Genomic DNA, 20,661 nt, shown 5'->3' with positions numbered 1-20,661 from the left:
TCTACATCAGCAACTTAGACATCAGATTTCAAGAAGACACACTAGGAAATATTCCACTGGTAATGTGTCGACCATAGAAGGCTTGTTGTTGAATGCCCAGATGCCCTCAGCCCGTCCCGGGCCCTATGTGTTACAGGATTCGGTCTTCGAAGTTCGCAGTTGTCGAGGCTGTGGCTGTGTCGTTTGATAACCCCGAAGATTTCCCTTTTGGTAATCCCAGGTGCTTATTCATCCTTGACTTAGTCACCAGAAAGTGACCAATCGTCAGCCCGAGCCAGCTCATTCAGCTCGTTCTTGCCCTCCTACCTCGTGCCTCCCCATTCTTTGCGTCATGGCAGCTAATTAAAAAATGTTTTCCAACCTTCTTGTTAGTCACCATCGCAATGCTTCCGAGTTCCCTCATCTCTGGTTGTATCGCTGGAAACTTAACCAAATAAATTAAAGTTCTCCACAAGCACGGTGAGGACTGTTACTGGAGTCTGAGGTTTTGTCCTCATGCCGCGTTGTTTACTCACAGGTAAGCTTTCTGCGACGTGAAGCATATGGGTCCAAATGTTTAGGACAGCAGTAAGTCAACGAAGAAGAAGCGTGGAAATCAGTCCGGGAATGGATTTTGCCGTAAGTCGAGTCCATTCACGCGTCGCCGCAGGATCAAATGGCGACTTCGAATTAATCTCGTGTTGTTTTTGGAAGGACGTGTTGTCTGGCTACCAAAACATTCAATGACCGAAATATGATGTTGCGCCAACGTCAAGTCGAGATAATCCAGTCGTTAGTTTATCTGACCTCTACCTTTGCAAGTACTCTATCACTCCACTGGGTGATATTTTAAACGTCCTGCGAGAAAAATTTGGCCCGTGTTTATCTTTCATTTCAGCCGAGCGCGAGCTCAAGCTCGACGTAAGATATTCGAGAATTTTTGCCCCCCGACGAGTGCATCTATGTTGCAGAGGAGGATGTTGACAATGGTGTCAGGCCGGGATGTGGAGGAGAGTCCTAGGTGAGTGCTCTCGCGCACTCATTTAATAAATGCGAACCCCATCCTCATCACGAAGTCTCTTTCATTGTCTGCCGTTCGTGCGCTCCCTCGTGGCCGCCTTTGCACAACGAGTAACCCCCTTCCCAGCTGCTCTCCGCGTAAGTGGACCCGGGACCTGATTTTCCACAAAAGGCAGGCCTCCCGAGTAATCCTTGTTCGTGACGAACCAATACGAATTCCTTCAGTGACAGGCACTTGCACACGGCAGTGCTCCGAATTCTTTATCTTACTTGAAGCCCAGGTAATAGCTTGCGCTCATCCGATGCCCACCAACGTTGCATATATCTGTCCTGGCGGCGCAAATCGGTTCCACAGACGTTCTTTACTTGACGGGCACCTTTGGGGATTGACCTTTGGAAGCCTTCCTGTCAGCTCCAAGTTCTCGCCGCAAAACAGTGAAATTCACTACGCGATAACTACGGAAACCGGAAACGGCAACGTTGTTTGTATTGTGAGAAGATCCGGCGCAGGAGAGGGACCAGTGACAACCTGACGATAGTATAACACAATAAAGGCTAACCAGGTCCAGGTAAGCAAAATTAAATGAGAGGCGGCACGTTCTGATAGTGGTTCGTCGAAGACGATGGGATGTCGGACTTGGCGGCGATAAATTGAAGGGTGCTTGCAAAGTGCCAGCGACTTCCTTTCCCAACATCGTGGACCCGGACTGCTGAACTACCCTCACGATAATCTCATCATCCCTGAAATGAGTGCCAGGCGCTCCGATCCCCCTAACCAAATACAAGGCACCAGAAAGATCGATAAGATTTCGGATGCGAACCGAAGGAAGGGACGTCTTATAGGCGTCCGGCCCCCCCCCCCCCCCCCCCAAGCCGTATCGTGGGGAATTATCACTGTGACTCCGGCTCGTTTGGATCTCTTCGCACCAACGTTGCACCTGGGATATTTTTCCTTGCGCTCAAGGATGAGCTCCTTGGCGGGCATTCCAGAGTCCCCACCATCCTCGACGCGATCAATATGCACCAATCGATCTTCGAAATAATTATCGAGGGTGTAAGTGAACCGCCCTTCCGCAAACTCGGTAGTCTTGAGGAGAATGGCGAGAGACATGATGGGCAGGGAACAATGCTTGAGCATTTCTTCGTCGGCCATGAGCTTTCGCCAGCAAAACATGTACGCAGGATCTAGGTGCTCTTTCTTTGACTCTGGGACGTCGGTGCTTTCGGCGGGTTCTTCTGGTGTCATGGAAGTGGGGAGATTTGGGATGGGGTCATCAGTTTGGACGTTATGCCACCGTCGTACAAAAGGGCCTACAGGCTCGGGGCCGATCCAGGTCCTGGGTGGGTCTTGGTCGGGGTATTCACTGGAGGACATGGAGGATCAAGGAGTTGGGACAGTTTCGGAAGACTATAGCTCGGGGAAGCCCGTGAGGTTGCACCAAGTTGATCTCTATTCCTGCCAGTATGAGAAGTCAAGTTTCCCGGGCCTATCCAGAAAAAATTGGCAAAGGGAATTTGGCGATTGGAGATCTTGACAATTACCAACAGGCAGAATCGGAGGTACATCATCAGCCGATTCGGGTCAGAACCAGTACTAGTGCGAAGCAACGAAAGCCGCGAGCAATGACGTTACGTTGATGTCCCAGAAGCGTGGGAAAACACCAAGTGCTGAGCCGCCGGCCCGGTCCCCGTTTCCGCTTTGATAACTCGTCCTTGCATTTCTGACGCTCCCTTAACATTATTCACCGACAGTACACTGCACTACCTTGCCCCTAAACGACTTATTCTTATCAGGAGACGAGGATAGATTTGTTGGAACGGAAAGTGAGTGCAGAGGAGGGGAACGGTAAGTACAGTCGTCACGTCCACCTTGACAGGTTACTCACCCTTCCTCAAGTCAAGCGAAGCGGTGTCTCTTATCTCTTTTTATGCCCCGCTTTCAAGTGATGTTTGATATTGGTTTCACTCTTCGTTTTAGTAGCCGACTTGTGTAGCTCAAGCTCAAGACCTGGGCCTGCTCCCTCGCCGACTACGCCGAGCTGGACGACATGTGTTCGTACCGAGTATCTGGGGAACGGCACGAACATTTGTCTCTACCTCAATGTCGGGAGGTGAGTGCAGGTAGTAGCGGTACTATCATTTTCACTCCTCTTCGTAGCGCCATTTTCATTCCTTCGGTCTCTGTTGAAGGAAAGGGCATCATACGTGACTTTGGAGAACACCCACCACCTGCTCATCTTACTGTCAACGCGTCCGCTCTCGAGCAAGTTTGCTGCGACGCGAAGAGGACATCTTTTGCTATCGGGTGATATCGATAAGGCCCAGAGTATGATGAAAGTAGCAAAAGCAGGTGTAGAAAGAAGGGGGCGCTGGGGATGGTCAGTCCTTCCCCATTCAATCTACGTCACTAGTTGCTCACACCATCGTTAGCTGGATTTCCCATCCCCTCGAGCTACGACGTCCGCGTCAGTTCTCGGCAGGAGTGCGTCAACTCGCAATCCATTTCTCCCCTGAGACGACGTGTTTTTGTCAAGAGAGCACATTCGTCGATATTCTCCATGACGGTAAGGGAGTACAGGCGGCGGCAGGACTGGCGAGGATCTTTAAAGGTGGGGAATGGTAAGCACTCACTCTTCGTCCACCCTCACGGTACTCACCCTTACCGCAGTGTCATCTTTATTCCTTTGGTCGTGGCGACATCTCTTCCTGAAAGGACGGCGGCATACACCTCTTCACGCGGTCCTTGTCTCGACAGCAGCGCGTCAATGCACAAGCAATTCCAACACAACAATTTATTGATACAACGCCTGCTCTCAACATCAATCGCTGGGTATCAACCACCTCCAAGCACGAGGGCAGCGTTACTGAAGGAGTTTTTCCCCGACGCTGTTTGCCTCAGGACAAAGCTCTGCGACGCGACGTTTGCCAGGCAGTAGCGTGTGTGCGTAGTCTACCCTTGACTCGTTCTCGCGACTTCCACCTACTAACTCATTCAACGTTCAACTACCGACGTAACGACTCAGGAATAATGCCTGCCTCGACATCGATTTCTTGGTTTCATCCTGACGCTGCGTCGTTCGCTCGAGACGACAAGCTTTCTGCGACAAGAATGCTCCGTAGACTCGCTCACCAAGTCGCGCAACTCAGTCCCAGTGACTTCTCGTTCCCTCCACTCCGAGTCAGCACCTCCCTTACGGCTTGCTCCCTACCCTGACCAATCAGGAGAGCACCCTATCCACCCGGGCTCGTGCACTTTCTGCATACAGTTACACCATTTATGCGTTCCTCCGCACGCTTTCATCCCCAATCCATCCCGTACATGTCAGTCTGAGGGTAATCCAAAGAGGGAATCGAGTGCTGAAAATTAAGCAAGTCGCCGTGTAACGCTTTGGAATTGATAGGGTGTTATTTCCCTTCAGTTCTAGTCACATGGAAGTGGTTACAGTTGGGGATTGGGATTTGCGTATCTTTTGTGTAATTGGTGAGGAAGGATGGCATTATCAAATAGTTACATATGTAGACATTCTATTCAGTGCGTGGACCCCCCTTGTTCAAGTTACGATGGGATACATCAACAAGGCCGAGGTGTGAATGGACTCATACACAAATGTGAAGCCCATCATCGTAGTTGGACTGACAACAGGCAGAGAATAAGCTTGTTTAGTGGTAAAGAACAATAGTAGATGCTGGAATGATTGCAAAAGATGTCGATTTATACTACGGATACGTTATCTGGAAAGTAACCCATTCATACTTGAACACTACTACTAGAAGTCATCATTATCTCCTCAGTTCCCGCTCTGGTGTCACAGTGCCGCCGCAACCAATGCGAAAGCCTTGGTAGCCACTTCATCAGTGACTGTTTATTCATTAGGGGTTTGTCTTCAACCCGGACTTGTTGCGGCAAGAGATCAGGCGTATCCAGTCCATAGTTTCCCACGCATCCTCCTTTGACGAACTGCCTAAAGTCTGAAACGGCACTAGGAATCCCGAATAGATCAGAAAAATCAGAGAAATCAAAATGCTCAGCCACATTCTCAAGCTTCCGCAAGCACTCAGGCCAAGCCGGGTGGTCTGGACGAACTTGCGCGAGACGACGAAGAGAGTGGGTATCCCTCCTAGAAATGTGCACTGCACAAATAGTGAAGAGATTCTCGGGTTCAAAGATGTATGATATAGATCGCTGAAAGATCTCATGGTTCAATACATCAGGTGTGATCCGAGTGATAAAGGTATCTAGGATGACATGTAGACACTCGTTGGCTAACAGATCATAACTGCGGAGCTTGCCTATCTTGTCAAGATGACAGCCAGAAACAAAATGAGGGAAAATTAGATTGGCAGTGGGAGCGAACCGCGAGAAGAAAAGAATGAGTTCATCCGATTCTAACAAATGGCGAGTCTGGCCATAATATTCTCGGATGGTCCAGGTTTGGTCCTGGAAAGCAATTCGGACAAAGTTGGAAGCCATGACCGGTGTGCACCAATCCTCGAGAAGAAAACGAGGGCAAGGGGACGTTGAATTAAGCACCCGAAAGAACGTTACCAACGTGATACGCTGGTCTAGACTTCGCATTGAAGTGCCATCAAGCACGTCCGATGAAATCAACGTGTACAGCAGCTTCAACACGGCGTAACGATTGGCATCTAGTGTGAGGGAAGGAATCTTGTCGTCATGCAGATGGAACCCACAGACATCCATGAAAGTTCCAATGTTAGATACAACCATTCCAAAAAAACTGTCATGAAGGGAATTGGACATGGCCACCGTTTGGGCAGAAGGCGAGCCGGCCATTGTCAACAGCGCACATAGCCGTGGATCCTGAGGTGTGGGAAAGTCATCGGTGGGATCAGGGTGGAAAACAGTGTATTCATCTCTGAAACACCAGATGATTGCATCAGCAATAGATGGATACAGATACTTGTTAATGGCTTCCTCAAGACTGGGCACACCGTGATCATCTCTGTTAGGAGTTAGACAAATATCCAATGTGTTCCTTCCCGAGAAAAGAGGAAGGGGTTTATAGTCTGCCAACCAATAGTATGAAGGAATTGCACGGAATAAAGGCTGAATCAGACTATCGTCTAGATTGGAGAAGGGCAGGAGCATCCAGAAGAGACGCCCCCATACAATGGGCTGCAGATGAATCCGTGTATAGTCTGCCGATGGCATGAACTGGGCTTCAACCAGATTGTGAATCATCTTCTGAGTTTCACTGGAAAAGTCATGGTGATCGGAAGCTAAAAGCTCTGCATAGACTTCTGGAGAAAGTTGTTCCTTGCTCCGTTTTCGCAGATCCGCGGAGAAAGTGGGAGGTGCAGTACTGAGGCAAAAGCTTGCACGAGTGAGACAATCAAATCTGCTTTCTGCAATGGGGTAGAGTAGGCTGTGAGTGAGAGTGTTGCACAATTCTGATACCCCTTTGGCATGTTGCTTGATAGACTTGATAGACGCCAACGGTAAAGCCCCGATTGACTGCACAACAATGGTCTGCACACTGGGGTTGGAGGACATGTTAAACAGCCAAGCCAATGCATATGTGTCCATGTCGTCCGCACTAGATTCCACAGTGGAACGTTCAGCATCTCGGATTGTACGAATGGGAGGCTCCGGCTCGAGTGAAGAGATGCCTGAAAAGAAGAAACCATTGTGGGCGATGTATGTATAGAGAGGAAAGATGTACTGTGACAACGGTGTCTTGTATGGACATGAAGGGTAGATAATCGGCAGGAAGTTGGTGATGAAGTATGCAGCGAAAGATATGAATGTGATGGTTCCGACAACAGATGCAATCGTCACTTGCAGCGGGGTAAGGAAAAGAACCAATCCCACTAAAAATATACCAAGCGACACACTCAGGAGAACGGGTAACAATCCAATGATGAAACCCACACCCCACTGCTGCAGCCCCATGTACCGAAACTGACGTACGCGACATCTATCACGAGGAGTGCCTGATGGAACCGCGATATACTGGTGGATCCACTGTTTTGTCAGGACTGCGAACAGAGCAGTAGCGAGACTGAATGAGAGACTGGTGAACCATAATCCATTGATTAACGAATCAGATGTTGTGGGATGGAAATTTGAAAAGGGAGTAAGATCTGAACGAGGAACATTGTTGACAAGAGAACCGTTGGCCGCTGCACGCTGTACATCGATGAGCTCGAACAGCAGTGTCGCCGTGACCTGACCGTAGTCGACTTGAAGGTTCTGCGACGTTTGAACAACGAAGGTAGTGACCACGGCAGAGAAAAGACCAGCCTATATAACTATGAGTCATGAAAGAAACGATGACTTTTGAATGAGGCACTCACGAAAACCAACAAGACATCTAATCCGTCCCTCCATCCCTCCAACATCTCAAGGTCAAATGTACCACATTCCTCAAGATATGTCCTCCAGACCCTAGCAAGCGGCCCCAGCTCCTCGAGCCGTTTATCTTCCGGAAATCTCTGTTCATAATCGAATGGGTCATTCCCTTGAATCCAAATGAGAAACAGGGCGGGTATGAAGAATGAAGTCGCATACCTCTGACCTGGGGTCCATGTTGAGAGATCCCAAAAAAAATGCGATCCGAATTTTGCTGGTGAACTGCCTGCGCCGGTTGCTGAACCTCTGGCTGGGATTCACCTGTGGGATCATCGGATAGCACTTGTACACCATTGGGTGCTCTTTGTGGGTTTTCCCCATCTCCATCTTGCGCATCGTGGATGGAAGGCATGGTTGTGGTGTAGTGTGAGGGAAGGAAGATGGGAATAAGCGTCGCGAGGCTTTCACACCGCAACGGCCTTCGGTCAGATCCGTAACAACAGACCTGGCCAGGCTAAGTACAGAGTTTACGCGCGCCCATCAAGGGTTGCGAGATTCGGATAAGTCGTAAGATTCATGATTCTGAGTTGACTCTGGTATGCCTCGACTTGCTGGTGAGAAGGTATTATAGAGGTCAAAAGACAATCTGCTCGCAACTCGACCTACTCTGGCAGGAACGTGTGTCCGTCCTACCTGGCTACCCCCCCTACTCCGCTACGACTTAAATGCTACATTCCACCTTCCCCCTCGCATCCAACCTCGCCAGCATCACCTCCCCAAACGCCTGCATCTGTTCAGGCTTGAAATTACTCTTCCTCAGTTTCACATCCCTTTCTTTCAAAACCAAAAAGATAAGCACGCGCATGAAAGCTCGGACTTGTTAGAGGGCATCCAGCGGTGCCCGGATCTTGGTGTCTTCGAGAAATTTGGAGAAAACATTTTCCAGGTCGACATGGATGGTTATGTGAGTTAGTCAAATGGCATTGGTGAGGGTGAGACAGGCGAAGAACCATACTAGGTTATGTGGTCCGAAGGTGTCGTTCCCGGAGGCGTGCATGGCTACGCGGGGAACCAAAGAAAGGTCCAGGAGCTCATGAGAAGGCTAACTGTCGTACACTAAGAGTATGACAATCAGTAAGGGCCAATACGATAAGGGAGGACATTAATTCTTACTCCCGACCAAAGTATCACTCAGGACGAGTTTCTGGAAGGTGTTGCTAGGGGCAACGAGGAGTTGCTGAGCTGCCCATACGTGGTCTCGTTCGAGATACAGGAGGGAGAGCTTTTTCAGGTTGTGGAGAGCGAACTGGTGCCCTCAATTGAGGAGGAGGAGGATTGGTGAGTTTATGATGTCCAGTACCTGCAAGGGCAGGTCGATGTCTGTGCTGTCTTCCTCGTCGTCGACGTTGGTCGCCTCCCACCCCTCTTTGACACGAGCTGCGGATAGGAATGCGAGAACGTGCAAGTCGGAGAGGATCTGTCAGAAGGTTTGCGCGCCCACTGCCATGTTGTCGAGGGTGAGAAAAGTGACGGTGTTGGATCTCCAGTCGGAGTCAGGGCCGCTCGATAAGTGAGTGATGTGTAGCGCATCGAGATGGGGAAGAAGGTCCAAAGCGAGCCGTCTGGCGGTGGCGCGGTAGAGGTTCTGCAGTCTTGCTGCTTGTACCCCTCACGGCTGGTAAGAGTTTCTTCGAGCTGCTCGAGCTCGTCGTCAGGTATGTAGTCCACCCAAATTGGTGGTTTTCTTCTAGGAGACGGTTAATGTGGAGAAGTATGGAGAGACATGCAATGTGCTCGATAAACTGTCAAACTTCGCCGTCGACGATGTGTAGGCGCGGCTGGAAAGCCGGAGTGTGGCCCGAGGATGAAAGGTGTGGGATACGGATTCCCGTAACTGCGGAGGACGATGAACGTGCCCTCCTCGTCTTCGTGAAGCAGAGGTACCGCTCCTAGCCCCCCTAAAAAGCATCGTAAATCGAATCCTCCATCTTGTTACGTTGATTCTAGGATTCGGCACATAGATTAGTCTGCGTGAAGATGTCGTCAATAGGCTCGACACGATCAGTACAGATATTGCCTACCGTTAGCGAGAGAGGTATTTATAAGTCGTCATGGTCCCGCGATATCCTTCCTGTTGTGGCACGTTCGCCTTTTCTCTTTCCTTCGCCCACACCATCTCGCCTTACCCCTGCTCGCTGGCAAATGATACATAGTCCGGGCACGAAAGCCGCACAGAGACGTCGACATTGCTGATGGATCTTGGCGCGCCGATCGTCATCGTTGAAGGTAAGGCCATCAAGTTAATTGGAGACGGGGTCGCGGTAGGGGTAAGTATCCCTGAGTGCGGACAAAGAGCACCGCCGTTCGCGTTTCCAGATCTCTTCCCGCTACTCCACCTCCAATTTATCGCGTTTACTGTTGCCGTCGAGCATGCAAAGTCGGGCAGATTTGATGGAAGGAGATGATACTGCACGAAGAGGATAAAGATAAGATGGGACGTATCATGCAGCGTGCGAGAGAACTCACCTAAGATCCCCGTCACATCCCTGTCTGGCGTCATCTTCCTCTTCGGTCGCCGTGGGGCAAAGAATTCTCGAATGTCTAGTCTTGCGTTGATCAAAAAGTCGACTGAAATTACTCAGAAGTAGAGGTCGAATAATTAACGAGCCTGGCAGCGAGGAACAAGAAAGATGACGGCCAGGTTGTTTGCCTCGATCGGTGTTGGTTCGACATTCCACTCTGGTCATTGAGAGGCTAAAGCTCGACGCCTCAGGTTATCATTTGAAGGAGAGTGTTGCGCGTAGATAGGTGGCTACGGAGAGGTGAGTGCAAGTGGAATCAGCGAACGGGAAGGACTTACCTCTCTCTCGCATACCTCCGGTCCCTGCCGCATCCTCGCTCACACACGCCGGATGACAATACGCCATTCCAATGCAAAATCGGGACAACAACACAAAAAATTTCGAGTCGACATTAATATTGCTGATGCATTGATGAGTCGAGGAGGCAGTAAGCGGACCATCTCCGTCACAGAAGTTCAGACTGCGGAAAGGATGAGGCCTTCTGAATACAGGTGACGAGGGAGAGAACCTACCACTCTTCAAGATCTTCTCCCATAGGGACAGGACCCTATGCCGAGGTATATGATTCAGAGCTTATTGGCTTAGCGTGGGCCGCACGGAATGTACAACGTTTGCGTGCAGCCCACCCAAGCGTACGTCACATCCATTTCTTTGCAGATAACTCATCTGCAGTTGAATCCATTATACGTCCCAAACGTAGACCAGGCCAAAAGCATGCAACATTGTTCTTCAAGATAGCCACAAAGATCCTGGAGGATGACGAAGAAACAACGCTAGAGATATCATGGGCGCCAGGACACCAAGACATACCTGGAAACGAAAAAGCAGATGCTTTGGCAAAGGAAGCGTGCACGATGCATCACCTGGGACAGCGCACATATGCAAACTCACGTAGGCGAATGAGGGAACGAGCACAAGGGAAGTGGGTACAGGAGTGGGAGAAGACAAACCCAACTGGACGCTTTGGACTCACAAACCGTCTCGAACCAAAACTCAGACCGACGCAGAGATTTAAGGACACACCACGTGAGGTGTTTGGGAGACTTGTACAGTGCAGAACGGGACATGCACACATAGGCGAGTACTACGAACTTTTCAACATTCCAGAGGCAACTGACTGCGAATGTGGCGAGCGATTACAAACACGAGAACATATCATACGAACGTGCCCAAGATACAGTGATTATCGACACATCCTACGGGAAGGGTCACAGAACCTAATCATGTGCGACCTCTTGGGTACAAAAGAAGGCATCGAAGCAGTGGCGAGCTTCCTAGCAGAGTCAGGAGCCTTCACGAAGACCGGAAATCCGAGGCAAGAAGTGGGCATGCCGCTATGGGAAGACGAGCCCGAGCCGCATGAACCAGAAGACGAAGAGTGATAGAACTGACGCAGCGTCAACTAGGCCTGAGCAAGGCCCATCCCCCACCCAACTTATTTATTTTTCTCCCCCTCAGTAGTTAGAGTACCCATACAACGGAAACAACGAGACCACAAAAAAAGTTACGTAGAATTTTACCAGATAGTTATACAGTCCATAGAGCCGAAAAGTAGAAGAGCATTCAAACGAGTAGCGGTATAGGCTTACATTACAGTAGCGTACTATACCCCCACGTCTTCGCCCATTACGAGGCGTGTTGCGGGTAACCAATCCAGATCATCATCATCATCATCAAGATCTTCTCCCACTGCTCCGTCATTTCCTCACTCCGATTTGTCGTGCTCCTCATCGTCATCGTCTACAAGGCAGCCTCGCCTCGCCTTTGGGTAGAAAGTTCAAAATTTGGTCCCGTTGCTAGCGGAGAGCTCGTCGCGTGTCAGCAATGACGAGTCGTCCCAAAAATTCGTCAAAGAATGCATCCATGGACTCTATGAAAAGATGTCGATGAGGGTGTGTACATCTTTTGGCATGCGAGAGAACTTACCGACACCTAGGATACGCGTTTGGCCGTCTCCTCCATATCCTAACGTGGGGTGGGGCGAAAAAATCGTGCTCTTGGCTTGGTTAAAAAAAGTTGGCTGAAATGAGAGATCAATACCGTGACTATATGAAATCAGCGTTAATCCTTACCCACAACACAGCACCCAGTAGCTTGAGAAGGTGTTGAATTCATCTCGCAAAACTTTGAACTAGGGTAACAAGTAAAACGGAGAGGTAAAATATAGGAGCATGGCGGTAAGAGACAAGAACGTTGGCGGGAGACAGACGACTGGAATGCTTGATTCGACGCCAGCCAAATATTCATCAACGCCTAGCACGCGTCCTGATAGAGAATCTCAGGAAGAAACGAAGGAGACCAGAGAACGTCAAAAAGATCCATTCCTGGGCCGATGACGAGTGTCGATGACCAAAAGCGATGCCGGCGAGTCGAGCCCGTCCAAACAAAGCGACATCCATGCTCTTTTTGCTATCACTTTTTATCGCCCCTCAACATCATTCGAGGCCTTCGATTACTCTGTGAAGATGGTTGAACGTTCTGTGAGTTGGTTTTATACGAGATTTACAATTCATTTTTGTAGCTGACTTGTCAAGTTTAAGACCTGCAGCTCCCGCGACATTTTCGCCATATAAGAAGCCTTTTGTAGGCTGGACAACCCGAGTTGGTATCTGGGGAACGGCATATTGGCGTCATGAACGTTTGTCTCTACGGAAAGTGAGTGTGTTTGTGCAGCGGAGAGACTATTGGAGGAGTAATGGTAAGTGTTGTCTTCTCACTCACCTTCACCGATACTCAGCATTTCCGTAGTGCCATCTCCATTCCCTCGGTCACGACGATACCATGCACAGCACAGGGAGGCACATCCTGGAAACGCGTCAACTTCTGCAACGCGAAGAGGACATCTTGTCGCCAGACGATGCATAGGACAAGCTCGGAGTGTGACGGAAGTGGTGAAAGCAGCTGTAGAAGGAAGGAGGAACCGGGGATGGTCAGTCACTCCCATTCAGTCTACGTTACTGGTTGCTCATCCTCTCGTTAGCCGGATTCCATTCCCTCACGACGTCCGCGTTCTCGGCAGGAGCGCGTCAACCCACGATCCAATTTTTTCTTGAGACGACGTGTTTTCGTCAGGGGAGAAGATACATTCGTCACTGTTCTCAATGACGGAAGGGGGGTACAGGCAGCGGCAGGACAGGCGGGGAATGGTAAGTAGCAAATACTCACTCTTTGTCCACCCCCACGGTACTCACCGGAACCCTTCTGAAGTGTCGTCTTTATACCTTTGGTTCCGGCGACATCTCTCCCTGAAAGGATGGCGGCATATGTCGCTTCAGAATACGAGCAACACGAGCAATTCCGACACGAAGACTTTTCGATACAACACCTGCTCTCAACATCAATTCCTGGGTATTAACCGCCCCCAAGCACGAAGGTAGCATTACTGGAGGATGTTTTTCACCCTGATGCCGTGTCACTTAGGAACAAATTTTCTGTGACGCGAAGAATACGACGCATGTCAAGCAGTAGCGTGTGTTCTCGCGACCTCCATTCCTACTCAGCGCCTCCCTTCCTCGACTCGCTACCTCCCACAACCATGCTCATGCTTTTCTGACGTGACAACTTATAAGTTACCGCCTGCCTTCAACATCGATTCCTTCTGACGCTGCATCGTTCGCTCGAGACGTACGAGCTTTCTGCGATGCCAAACCAGTGTAACATGCAGAAACCTGCTCGACAGCTGCTCGCAGAGCTCAAGACCTTATATATATATCGACAGATACCATTTATCTGGAGTTGAAGAATAATGAGAGTTGGCTAGCCGGTAAAAATTTCTGCTGTAGCCAGGGCGCGATGCTAGGATACTCGGCAGACAGATATCTGACCAGCAAATGCGTTCATGATTGTCAATACACGTGTTGCATCGAACGGGTTACGCGTGTTTCGTAGCCCTTTCCGTTGTATATGCTTCACCATACCTATAGTCGATAACGCCGGAAGTTTTTAGTCTTAATGCGCATTAGATGCTGGTGCGCGCCTAGTAACAATCTGAAGCACCCCAGACCTGGGTATCTTGAACTGAAACAAAGTGTCCAGGCTGCAACGTTGGTGCCAAGACCCGGAGAACGACATCGCTGAGATCAGGGTATATAAAGGTAGCCTACCTACTCTCACTTCCTTTCTTGAAGCTGACGGCGCCTGATGGGTACAGAGTCGTTCATGCCTACGACGAGGCAAGAGGGAGAGCAGTCTGAGTACATGGAGACCCGAATCTTTCGTGCGTTAAGGAGCGAGCAGAGTCAAGACAGATGTATAGGATGAATGGTGTAATAATGTAAACAATGAAATGGAGATATCACGTAGTAAAATGTTCACCAAAAGTTCGGAACGAGTAGGAGATATTGATATGTATTACACGGATACCTTTTTCTGAGACCCAATATCGGGATGCCGTCGCAGACGTTGCCAAAGGTTCCGTAGCGACCCCACCGTCGGCTGGTCTTCATCCAGAGCAAGACTTTCAAGTTGCAAGACTTTCCGTGTCACGGTTGGCCCAGGCTCAGAACTAAGTCCATAATCTCCCATGCAGTCTCCATCAACAAATGCCCTGAAGTCTGAGATGGTACGAGCGTGGTTCTCCTTGAAGGTTTGCAATTCATAGTACGTACCAATAGTATCCAGGTCCTTCAAGTGCTCGGTCCAAGTCGGGTCCAAGTCATCTCTTCGCAGTAGCGCGAGACGACGAAGGTTGTAGGTATCGTCACGTAGAACGTAAATCACCCAAACGGTGAGGAGATTCGTAGGCTGGAACAAGTATGCCCTGGCCCAATGAAAGATCCCACGGTCCAATGTATCAGACTCGAGACCAGTGATAAAGGCACTGAGGACTGTTTGCAGCGATATTCGGGACTGTACTATTCTTCGTAGTAAGAGTCTTACTGCTACACTGCGTAAACTGATCATCTGGTCGAGGAGACGCTCCGAAATGATATAAGCAAAGGCTTCGTTTATGACACGGGGGAACTGGAGGAAATAAAGAACAAGTTGAAGTTCAGGTGAAGCACCATGGGAAAGGGAGTTGTCAGATTGAAGTGTTAATGAATGATCCTGAAAAGCAATCCGGACAAAGTTGGAAGCCATGGCTGGTGTACACCAGTCCTCAGAAATAAACTGAGGACGTCGGAAAGTGGATTTGAGTATTTGAAGAGCATCAATGTGATACACTGATCTCTGCTTCGCATCCGGGCTGTGTCACCAAATTCGTCAGAGGAAACCATCATATACAGGACCTTTAATACTGCGTGTCGATTGCAATCCAGTTCGAAGAAGGTGTATTGCCCCCCAATGCAGGGCCGTCATGCAACCGTAATGAATCGACGCCCACGTACACTCCGATGTGTCGGATAATCATGATGAAAAGGCTATCGATCGATGGATCAGTGATGGTCACCCTTTGGACAGAATGTGAGGCGACCATCGTCAACAGTATGCGTAATTGTGGATCCGGAGGTACGGGGAATTCATCGGTGGGATCAGGATGGAAAGCAATGTCAGCAGCGTCTCTGAAACGCTGGTAGATGGCATCGACGATATAGGGATACAGATAAGATTCAATAGCCGACAGAAGAGATTCTGCACCATCTCTTAAATCAGAGGGCAAACAGATCTTCAATCCATTTTTTGCCAAGAAAAGAGGTGGAGGGATGTAGTCAGCGTGCCAATAGCGTGAGGGAATAGCATGGAATAAAGGTTAGATCAGGGTATCTTCTAGATCAGAGGATATGAGTCTCTGAAGCAGGTGTCCCCATACAATGGGCTGCAGAAGAAGCCGCTTATCTTCAGATGGTCTGAACTGAGTTTCCACTAGATGTCGGATTGTGGGGACACATTCGGGATAGCCCGGGTAGGCAACAACAGCCAAAGCCTCTGCATAGACATCCTGGGACCATCTTTCGCGTCCCGCTTCTGCGTCTGGGAGAGTCCACGCTAGCCCAGATTGTTCACCATCCATGACAAGACGAAGGCTTGCGCGAGCAAGGCGATCAACGATGCTTTCCTGCCAGGGATGACAGCCCATGTGCCAGATGAAAGTTTCGCACATGTCCGATATTCCTTTTGCATGCTGCTTTAGAGGCTCCACGGATGACAACGGTAAAGCACTGGTTGATTGTACAATGATGCTCTGTACGCTGGGGTTAGTAGACATGTTAAAGAGCCAAGCCAGTGCATGTACGTCCATCTCATCCGCGCTGATCTCTACAACTGCACGTTCAGCGTCTCGGAGTGTTCTGATGGAAGACGACTCCGGCGGCTCGTCCTGAGACTCGTCCGTCTGAACTGAAGGCGGCGGTACCCAAAGTCTGGAAATCGCAGATACGAAGAAGGGATGACAGGTGATGTGCGTATAGAGGAGGAAGGCATACTGCGACAGTGGTGTCTTGTACGAGCATGAAGGGTACCAAATCGGAAGGAGGTTGGTGACAAAGTACGCCGCAAATGACATAAAACTGATGACTCCGACGATAGATGCGATCGACACTTGTAACGGGATAAGGAAGATAACCAAACCGACTAGAAACACACCAAGCGACACGCTCAAGAGCACGGGTAACAACCCAATGACGAGACCTACACCCCACTGTTGCAGCCCCATATACCGGAATTGACGTATGTGACATCGTTCTCGGGGTGTCCCTGATGAAGCCCCTATGTACTGGTGTATCCACTGCTTTGTCAAGACGGCGAATAATGCGGTAGCGAGACTGAACGAGAGACTAGTGAACCACAGGCCATTTACCCAGGTATCAGATGTTGTGGGACGAAAGCTTGAGAAGGGAGTAAGATCTGAGCGAGGAATGTTGTTCACAAGAGAACCATTGGCCGCTGCACGCGTGACGTCGATGAGTTCGAAAAGAAGGGACGCGGTGACCTGGCTGTAGTTGACTTGAAGGCTCTGGGATGTCTGAGTGACGAAAGTAGTGACTACGGCAGAGAAAAGACCAGCCTAATGGACCGTCAATGAAAGAATATGTTTGGATTACATGCACCCACGAAAACCAACAAAACATCTAATCCATCCCTCCATCCTTCCACCATCTCAATGTCAAATGCAACGCACTCTTCAAGGTATGTTCTCCATACCCTGGCAGCAGGTCCCAGTTCTTCGTACCGCTGATCTTCGGAGAATTTCTGTTCGTAGTCGAATGGGTCATTTCCTTAATTTTCAATAAGTTTTGCGACACTAAAGCAAAGGTTGATAACGCATACCTTTGACTAAATATTCGCGTGTCCTCATGCCCATCAGTCCTCTAGTAGATTTTCTTCTTCTGCGGGACGAGTAGTAGGTCGAATTCTCGACCTCAGAGGAAGGCATGGCCATGGAAGAGGTGCTACGAGGCAAGCATCGATAGGCGCCGGTACCGCATGTTGATTCTTGAAGGAAGCCTCGGAAACGTCGGTCCGGAGCTCCGTTGTAGTGTTTTCTTTTTGAACCTGCCTAATGCATTGGCAATGATTTCATGGTATTCACCCTTCCCGCAATGCATCTTTATTCCTTTGGTCACTTTCCCTGAAAGGATGGTAGCATATACTACTTCGGAGAGCACAATGTTCATTCCGACAGCAGTGCATGAATGCATAATAGTCCCGCCGACACCTGCACTCACTCCTCGTTGTTAACAGACAATTGTTCGTGATGCCAACGTGCTACTCCCAAGGTACTCAGTGCCAACTCAGGTCGTCCAGCTCATAGAAGGCTTGGTAGTAGGCAGCGAAACTGTCGAGGGAGCGTCAGAGATGCATGAGTTACAATAAGAAGCCGGCTACCAGCTACCATATGAGGTGACGACTATGTGGAGAAATTGCCGGCTCTGACTCACCACCACCATAATCCTCTTCCTAAATGCTAGAGCCTTTGTATAATCATATTGACTCTAGCTACAAAGGACTAGAAGTAGGGACCTGCAGGTCAGCAGATAAACACCTCTTTGCCCCCTTTGTAACGTCAGCCCTATGCCGACGACAACATCCAATGATGCAAGTTGCCAGCTTGAGGGAATTCCTGTACGAATCGACAACTTCCTTGGGCGTGTTGATAAACGCATGCCCAAAGTCAATGAAGACAACCTGGTTCAACGAAGGCTCGGGGGCGATCATGATATTCTCCGGTTCGAGATCACACAGAACGATATGACGTGCGTTGATTTCGGATATACCTTGCATTGCTGGGACGTACTAGAGAGAGATTATTGGATGATGAAGGAGACATTCGGGGAAAAGACTCACGAGCTCTTTCAGTTTCTCCAACAACTCATGGTGTAATTTCGGCTTCAATGGCGTAGTCATATGGGTGGGATACATGTCATGCAGCTGAGCAAGGGTCATGCCATCGATGTATTCGAGCACATTAACCCTCGTAGACTCTCCATTAGGCAACGTCAACTGTGGTACTAGTCATCAGCGATACAGCTCCGAGTCCATAAACATTCATTCAAAACGCACCCTGTGTTTCCCATAAAAATAGGGTATTGTCCATCCTTGGATGTCTTGAAGCGAGTTATACACGAGCTCTTCGACGCAGGCTAATTGTCTGGGACACGAGTACTCGCTGAAAGGGTCTTGCCAGGTAGGCTGAGGAAACCGAAGGAGAGAAGCTTGGAACAGCTTGAGAACTACCTGTCCCCAAGAAGAAGACTCAGGCTCAGGACCACCCTTCTTTCTCACTTCTGCAACCCAAATCTGAGACAGTCCGAGTTCCGGCTCGCATTGTATCGCATTTTTCAAAACAAACTGGAAATCACCACCTTGGAGAGCGAACTGGGGAAGCTCGCGGAACTTGGAATCTGTGCGAACAGCTTCTCGGCGGGGTGCGATGGTAATGTCAAAGACGAGTCCGGGGTGCAGAGGGTTTTTGAAAGCGAGCTGGCGGAAGTGTGCGAGTTGACGACAGTATTGTTTCACTGTTTTTGGGATCAGAAGGGTCGAATTCGTATGGAAATAGCGGGACGTAGCCGCGATACCATTCCATCTCAGATACAGTGTCGGCCATTAGTTCAAGCTGAGCTCCTCGAGATCCGACGCTGTGACAACTGCCACGTGACTGGTGACAAGTATCAGACCCGGACCGGCTCGTTTTCTACTAGTACCATCCAAGTTATACCCAAATTCCTCGTCGTCGGCCTCTCCCTGGACGCCAGGGCCTTCATTCATCGTCAAAATTACAGCGCCATCCATCAACAGCACATTTCTTCGCGCATTGGTTTTGAGGTACAGTCTCCATTTCTTTCTCTTCTCATCCATATAACCAACTTTTTCCAGCCCGAACACATCCAGACTACGGATCTCCACGACCTTCCCTTCTACAAGAAGCCTCGTAATCACACCATCAGAAGTAAAGACATCTCATTCCAGCACAGATGTACTGAATGAGTCGTCAAAGTATCTCGTCTTTCCTCCCCGGATGGAGGAATTCTTCTATTACCACAACTTGCCGAGGGACGGTCAATTCTACTGTATCTGTTCCCAAGTATCGCAGACGGTTCAGTGAGCACTGAGCAGGTAACGAGATACAAGTGGATGTTTCCCGTTGCATGGGAGGGCAGCGGTGTTAATGACGTGTTTGCCGTGCCTCTTGATACGAAGCCGGAAGAAAGAGATCGTGTTGCTGACGGAGAGGGATTTTGGGCCGGTATGCAGGGAATTCGATGGGTGCGTGCCTTTATTTTCTGTTGCTAAGCTGGGAGCCAGGCTGCGTACACGCCCGTATCGAACAGTGGAGAGATGCAAAAGGTGATGGGGGAGGTTCCCCTTGCTCTGAACTGTCATGTGAAGAGTAAACTGATATATTCGTCGATGTTTTGTGTGTACGGGCCACGCGAGGCATTGACAGATACCCATACAGACTGCAAGTCCTCGTCGTCAACCTCCATAACAGCGCAGCATCGCTACATGATCATGTCAGCGTACGGGAATGTGTGTTGTCGTCGCTGTTGGTCGACGCGCGTGTGGTTCTGCATAGGCAGCTTGATCTTAGAATCCAGATGGAATGATCGTATAGTAGACGCACGGTCTACTTCCCAAGGATACCACAAGAGTCGTCTTCAGCGTCGCCGTGAAAACGGGGGTCGCTGCGTTCCTTTCGTGCGTTCTGTCGCCAGCCAGGGCAACGATGCGGAAACTGCAGAGAACAGCCATTAGCAGAAACCAAAGGCCGAGGACGACGACACTCACCCCTCCATGACGGCAGTATCACAAGAAGGATGCGTATTCGTGTCGGCGCCAGACGAGGTAGGCGAGCGTCGTGCAAGGGAGAGGGATGTCATTCGGGCAGCATGCACATCCACACCGGATGGATGCAGGGTGTCGTGGTGCCGACGTGTCGTGTCGTGGTTGTTGGTGGGTGCGCGCACGCGTTCTGCGCTGCCGGGCATTATAATGAAAAACGGAATGAGTATACAGTTGACGCACCTTCAACATCCCAAACCTTCGTTTATAGTACCCTAACATAAAAAGGATTTGAGACATCGCCATGATGAGGCTACTTTCAGTCCGTCGACGCATGTACTGGTCACTGGGAGCCAAAATCGAGCGAACCATTCTGCTCAATTGAGCTGAGGAGAGACAATGACAAGTGAGATGTGAAAAGAAAAAGAGGCTAAGCGCTTACCATCAATGATGGTAGAGGCTCGCATATTTGGAACGAGTGCGTCGAGGCAGGGTCAAATTTCCGTGAACGACCCCAACCTCTCGTACGAGGAATGGATGGGCTGAGTCTCCGCGCATACGAGTTGAGCAGAACCGCTGCTATTCTCTCTCCACAGCTACCATCGC

The 20,661-nt window shown here is 49.7% G+C and overlaps 7 protein-coding genes across 7 annotated transcripts; 1 reads left to right on the top strand and 6 right to left on the bottom strand.

The window, feature by feature from the left end:
- Positions 1 to 1,061: 1,061 nt before the first annotated feature.
- On the bottom strand, positions 1,062 to 2,374 carry EV420DRAFT_1481016 (uncharacterized protein; the record flags this gene model as incomplete). The annotated part of the gene is made up of 4 exons (XM_060469732.1): positions 1,062 to 1,190; positions 1,270 to 1,404; positions 1,560 to 1,770; positions 1,938 to 2,374. 4 exons carry the CDS (start codon positions 2,372 to 2,374, stop codon positions 1,062 to 1,064), a joined length of 912 nt encoding a protein of 303 aa, XP_060329466.1.
- Positions 2,375 to 3,100: 726 nt separating this feature from the next.
- EV420DRAFT_1691562 (uncharacterized protein) lies at positions 3,101 to 4,213 on the top strand (the record flags this gene model as incomplete). Its single annotated transcript, XM_060479349.1, has 4 exons — positions 3,101 to 3,110; positions 3,158 to 3,377; positions 3,430 to 3,618; positions 3,668 to 4,213. The coding sequence occupies 4 exons, from the start codon at positions 3,101 to 3,103 to the stop codon at positions 3,933 to 3,935; spliced, it is 687 nt and encodes a 228-aa protein (XP_060329465.1). The 3' UTR covers positions 3,936 to 4,213.
- Positions 4,214 to 5,437: 1,224 nt separating this feature from the next.
- EV420DRAFT_1551780 (uncharacterized protein) lies at positions 5,438 to 6,818 on the bottom strand (the record flags this gene model as incomplete). Its single annotated transcript, XM_060473488.1, has 1 exon — positions 5,438 to 6,818. A coding segment is annotated over exon 1 (833 nt), but the record flags the coding sequence as incomplete, so codon positions are not given.
- Positions 6,803 to 7,901, bottom strand: EV420DRAFT_1335864 (uncharacterized protein; the record flags this gene model as incomplete). Its single annotated transcript, XM_060468865.1, has 3 exons — positions 7,532 to 7,901; positions 7,318 to 7,481; positions 6,803 to 7,264 (listed from the first exon to the last, which is right to left on the bottom strand). Coding segments are annotated over exons 1-3 (819 nt in total), but the record flags the coding sequence as incomplete, so codon positions are not given.
- A 5,845-nt stretch (positions 7,902 to 13,746) lies between these two features.
- Positions 13,747 to 15,278, bottom strand: EV420DRAFT_542363 (uncharacterized protein). Its single transcript, XM_060482521.1, has one exon. The coding sequence runs from the start codon at positions 14,971 to 14,973 to the stop codon at positions 14,245 to 14,247; it is 729 nt and encodes a 242-aa protein (XP_060329462.1). The 5' UTR covers positions 14,974 to 15,278; the 3' UTR covers positions 13,747 to 14,244.
- EV420DRAFT_542608 (uncharacterized protein) lies at positions 15,279 to 17,490 on the bottom strand. The gene is made up of 3 exons (XM_060482522.1): positions 17,101 to 17,490; positions 16,885 to 17,048; positions 15,279 to 16,837 (listed from the first exon to the last, which is right to left on the bottom strand). Exons 1-3 carry the CDS (start codon positions 17,210 to 17,212, stop codon positions 15,584 to 15,586), a joined length of 1,530 nt encoding a protein of 509 aa, XP_060329461.1. The 5' UTR covers positions 17,213 to 17,490; the 3' UTR covers positions 15,279 to 15,583.
- On the bottom strand, positions 17,282 to 19,002 carry EV420DRAFT_1551753 (uncharacterized protein). Its single transcript, XM_060473487.1, has 4 exons — positions 18,793 to 19,002; positions 18,334 to 18,674; positions 18,118 to 18,273; positions 17,282 to 18,066 (listed from the first exon to the last, which is right to left on the bottom strand). The coding sequence occupies exons 1-4, from the start codon at positions 18,878 to 18,880 to the stop codon at positions 17,770 to 17,772; spliced, it is 882 nt and encodes a 293-aa protein (XP_060329460.1). The 5' UTR covers positions 18,881 to 19,002; the 3' UTR covers positions 17,282 to 17,769.
- Positions 19,003 to 20,661: the final 1,659 nt, after the last annotated feature.

This window comes from Desarmillaria tabescens (genome assembly GCF_030435595.1).
Source record: "Desarmillaria tabescens strain CCBAS 213 chromosome Unknown EV420scaffold_23, whole genome shotgun sequence".
NCBI classification, from domain to species: domain Eukaryota; kingdom Fungi; phylum Basidiomycota; class Agaricomycetes; order Agaricales; family Physalacriaceae; genus Desarmillaria; species Desarmillaria tabescens.
This window is presented reverse-complemented; position numbering and strand designations above follow the sequence as displayed.

Coding starts and splice junctions, on each gene's coding strand:
- EV420DRAFT_542363 (XM_060482521.1), bottom strand. CDS start 14,973: ATGGCTTCCAACTTTGTCCGGATTGCTTTTCAGGATCATTCATTAACA.
- EV420DRAFT_542608 (XM_060482522.1), bottom strand. CDS start 17,212: ATGGCCATGCCTTCCTCTGAGGTCGAGAATTCGACCTACTACTCGTCC. Junction 17,049..17,100: donor ACGCGAATATTTAGTCAAAG/GTATGCGTTATC, acceptor TTGAAAATTAAG/GAAATGACCCATTCGACTAC. Junction 16,838..16,884: donor TAGATGTTTTGTTGGTTTTC/GTGGGTGCATGT, acceptor ACGGTCCATTAG/GCTGGTCTTTTCTCTGCCGT.
- EV420DRAFT_1551753 (XM_060473487.1), bottom strand. CDS start 18,880: ATGGCCGACACTGTATCTGAGATGGAATGGTATCGCGGCTACGTCCCG. Junction 18,675..18,792: donor CCCTTCTGATCCCAAAAACA/GTGAAACAATAC, acceptor CTGTTCGCACAG/ATTCCAAGTTCCGCGAGCTT. Junction 18,067..18,117: donor TGGAGAAACTGAAAGAGCTC/GTGAGTCTTTTC, acceptor ATCTCTCTCTAG/TACGTCCCAGCAATGCAAGG.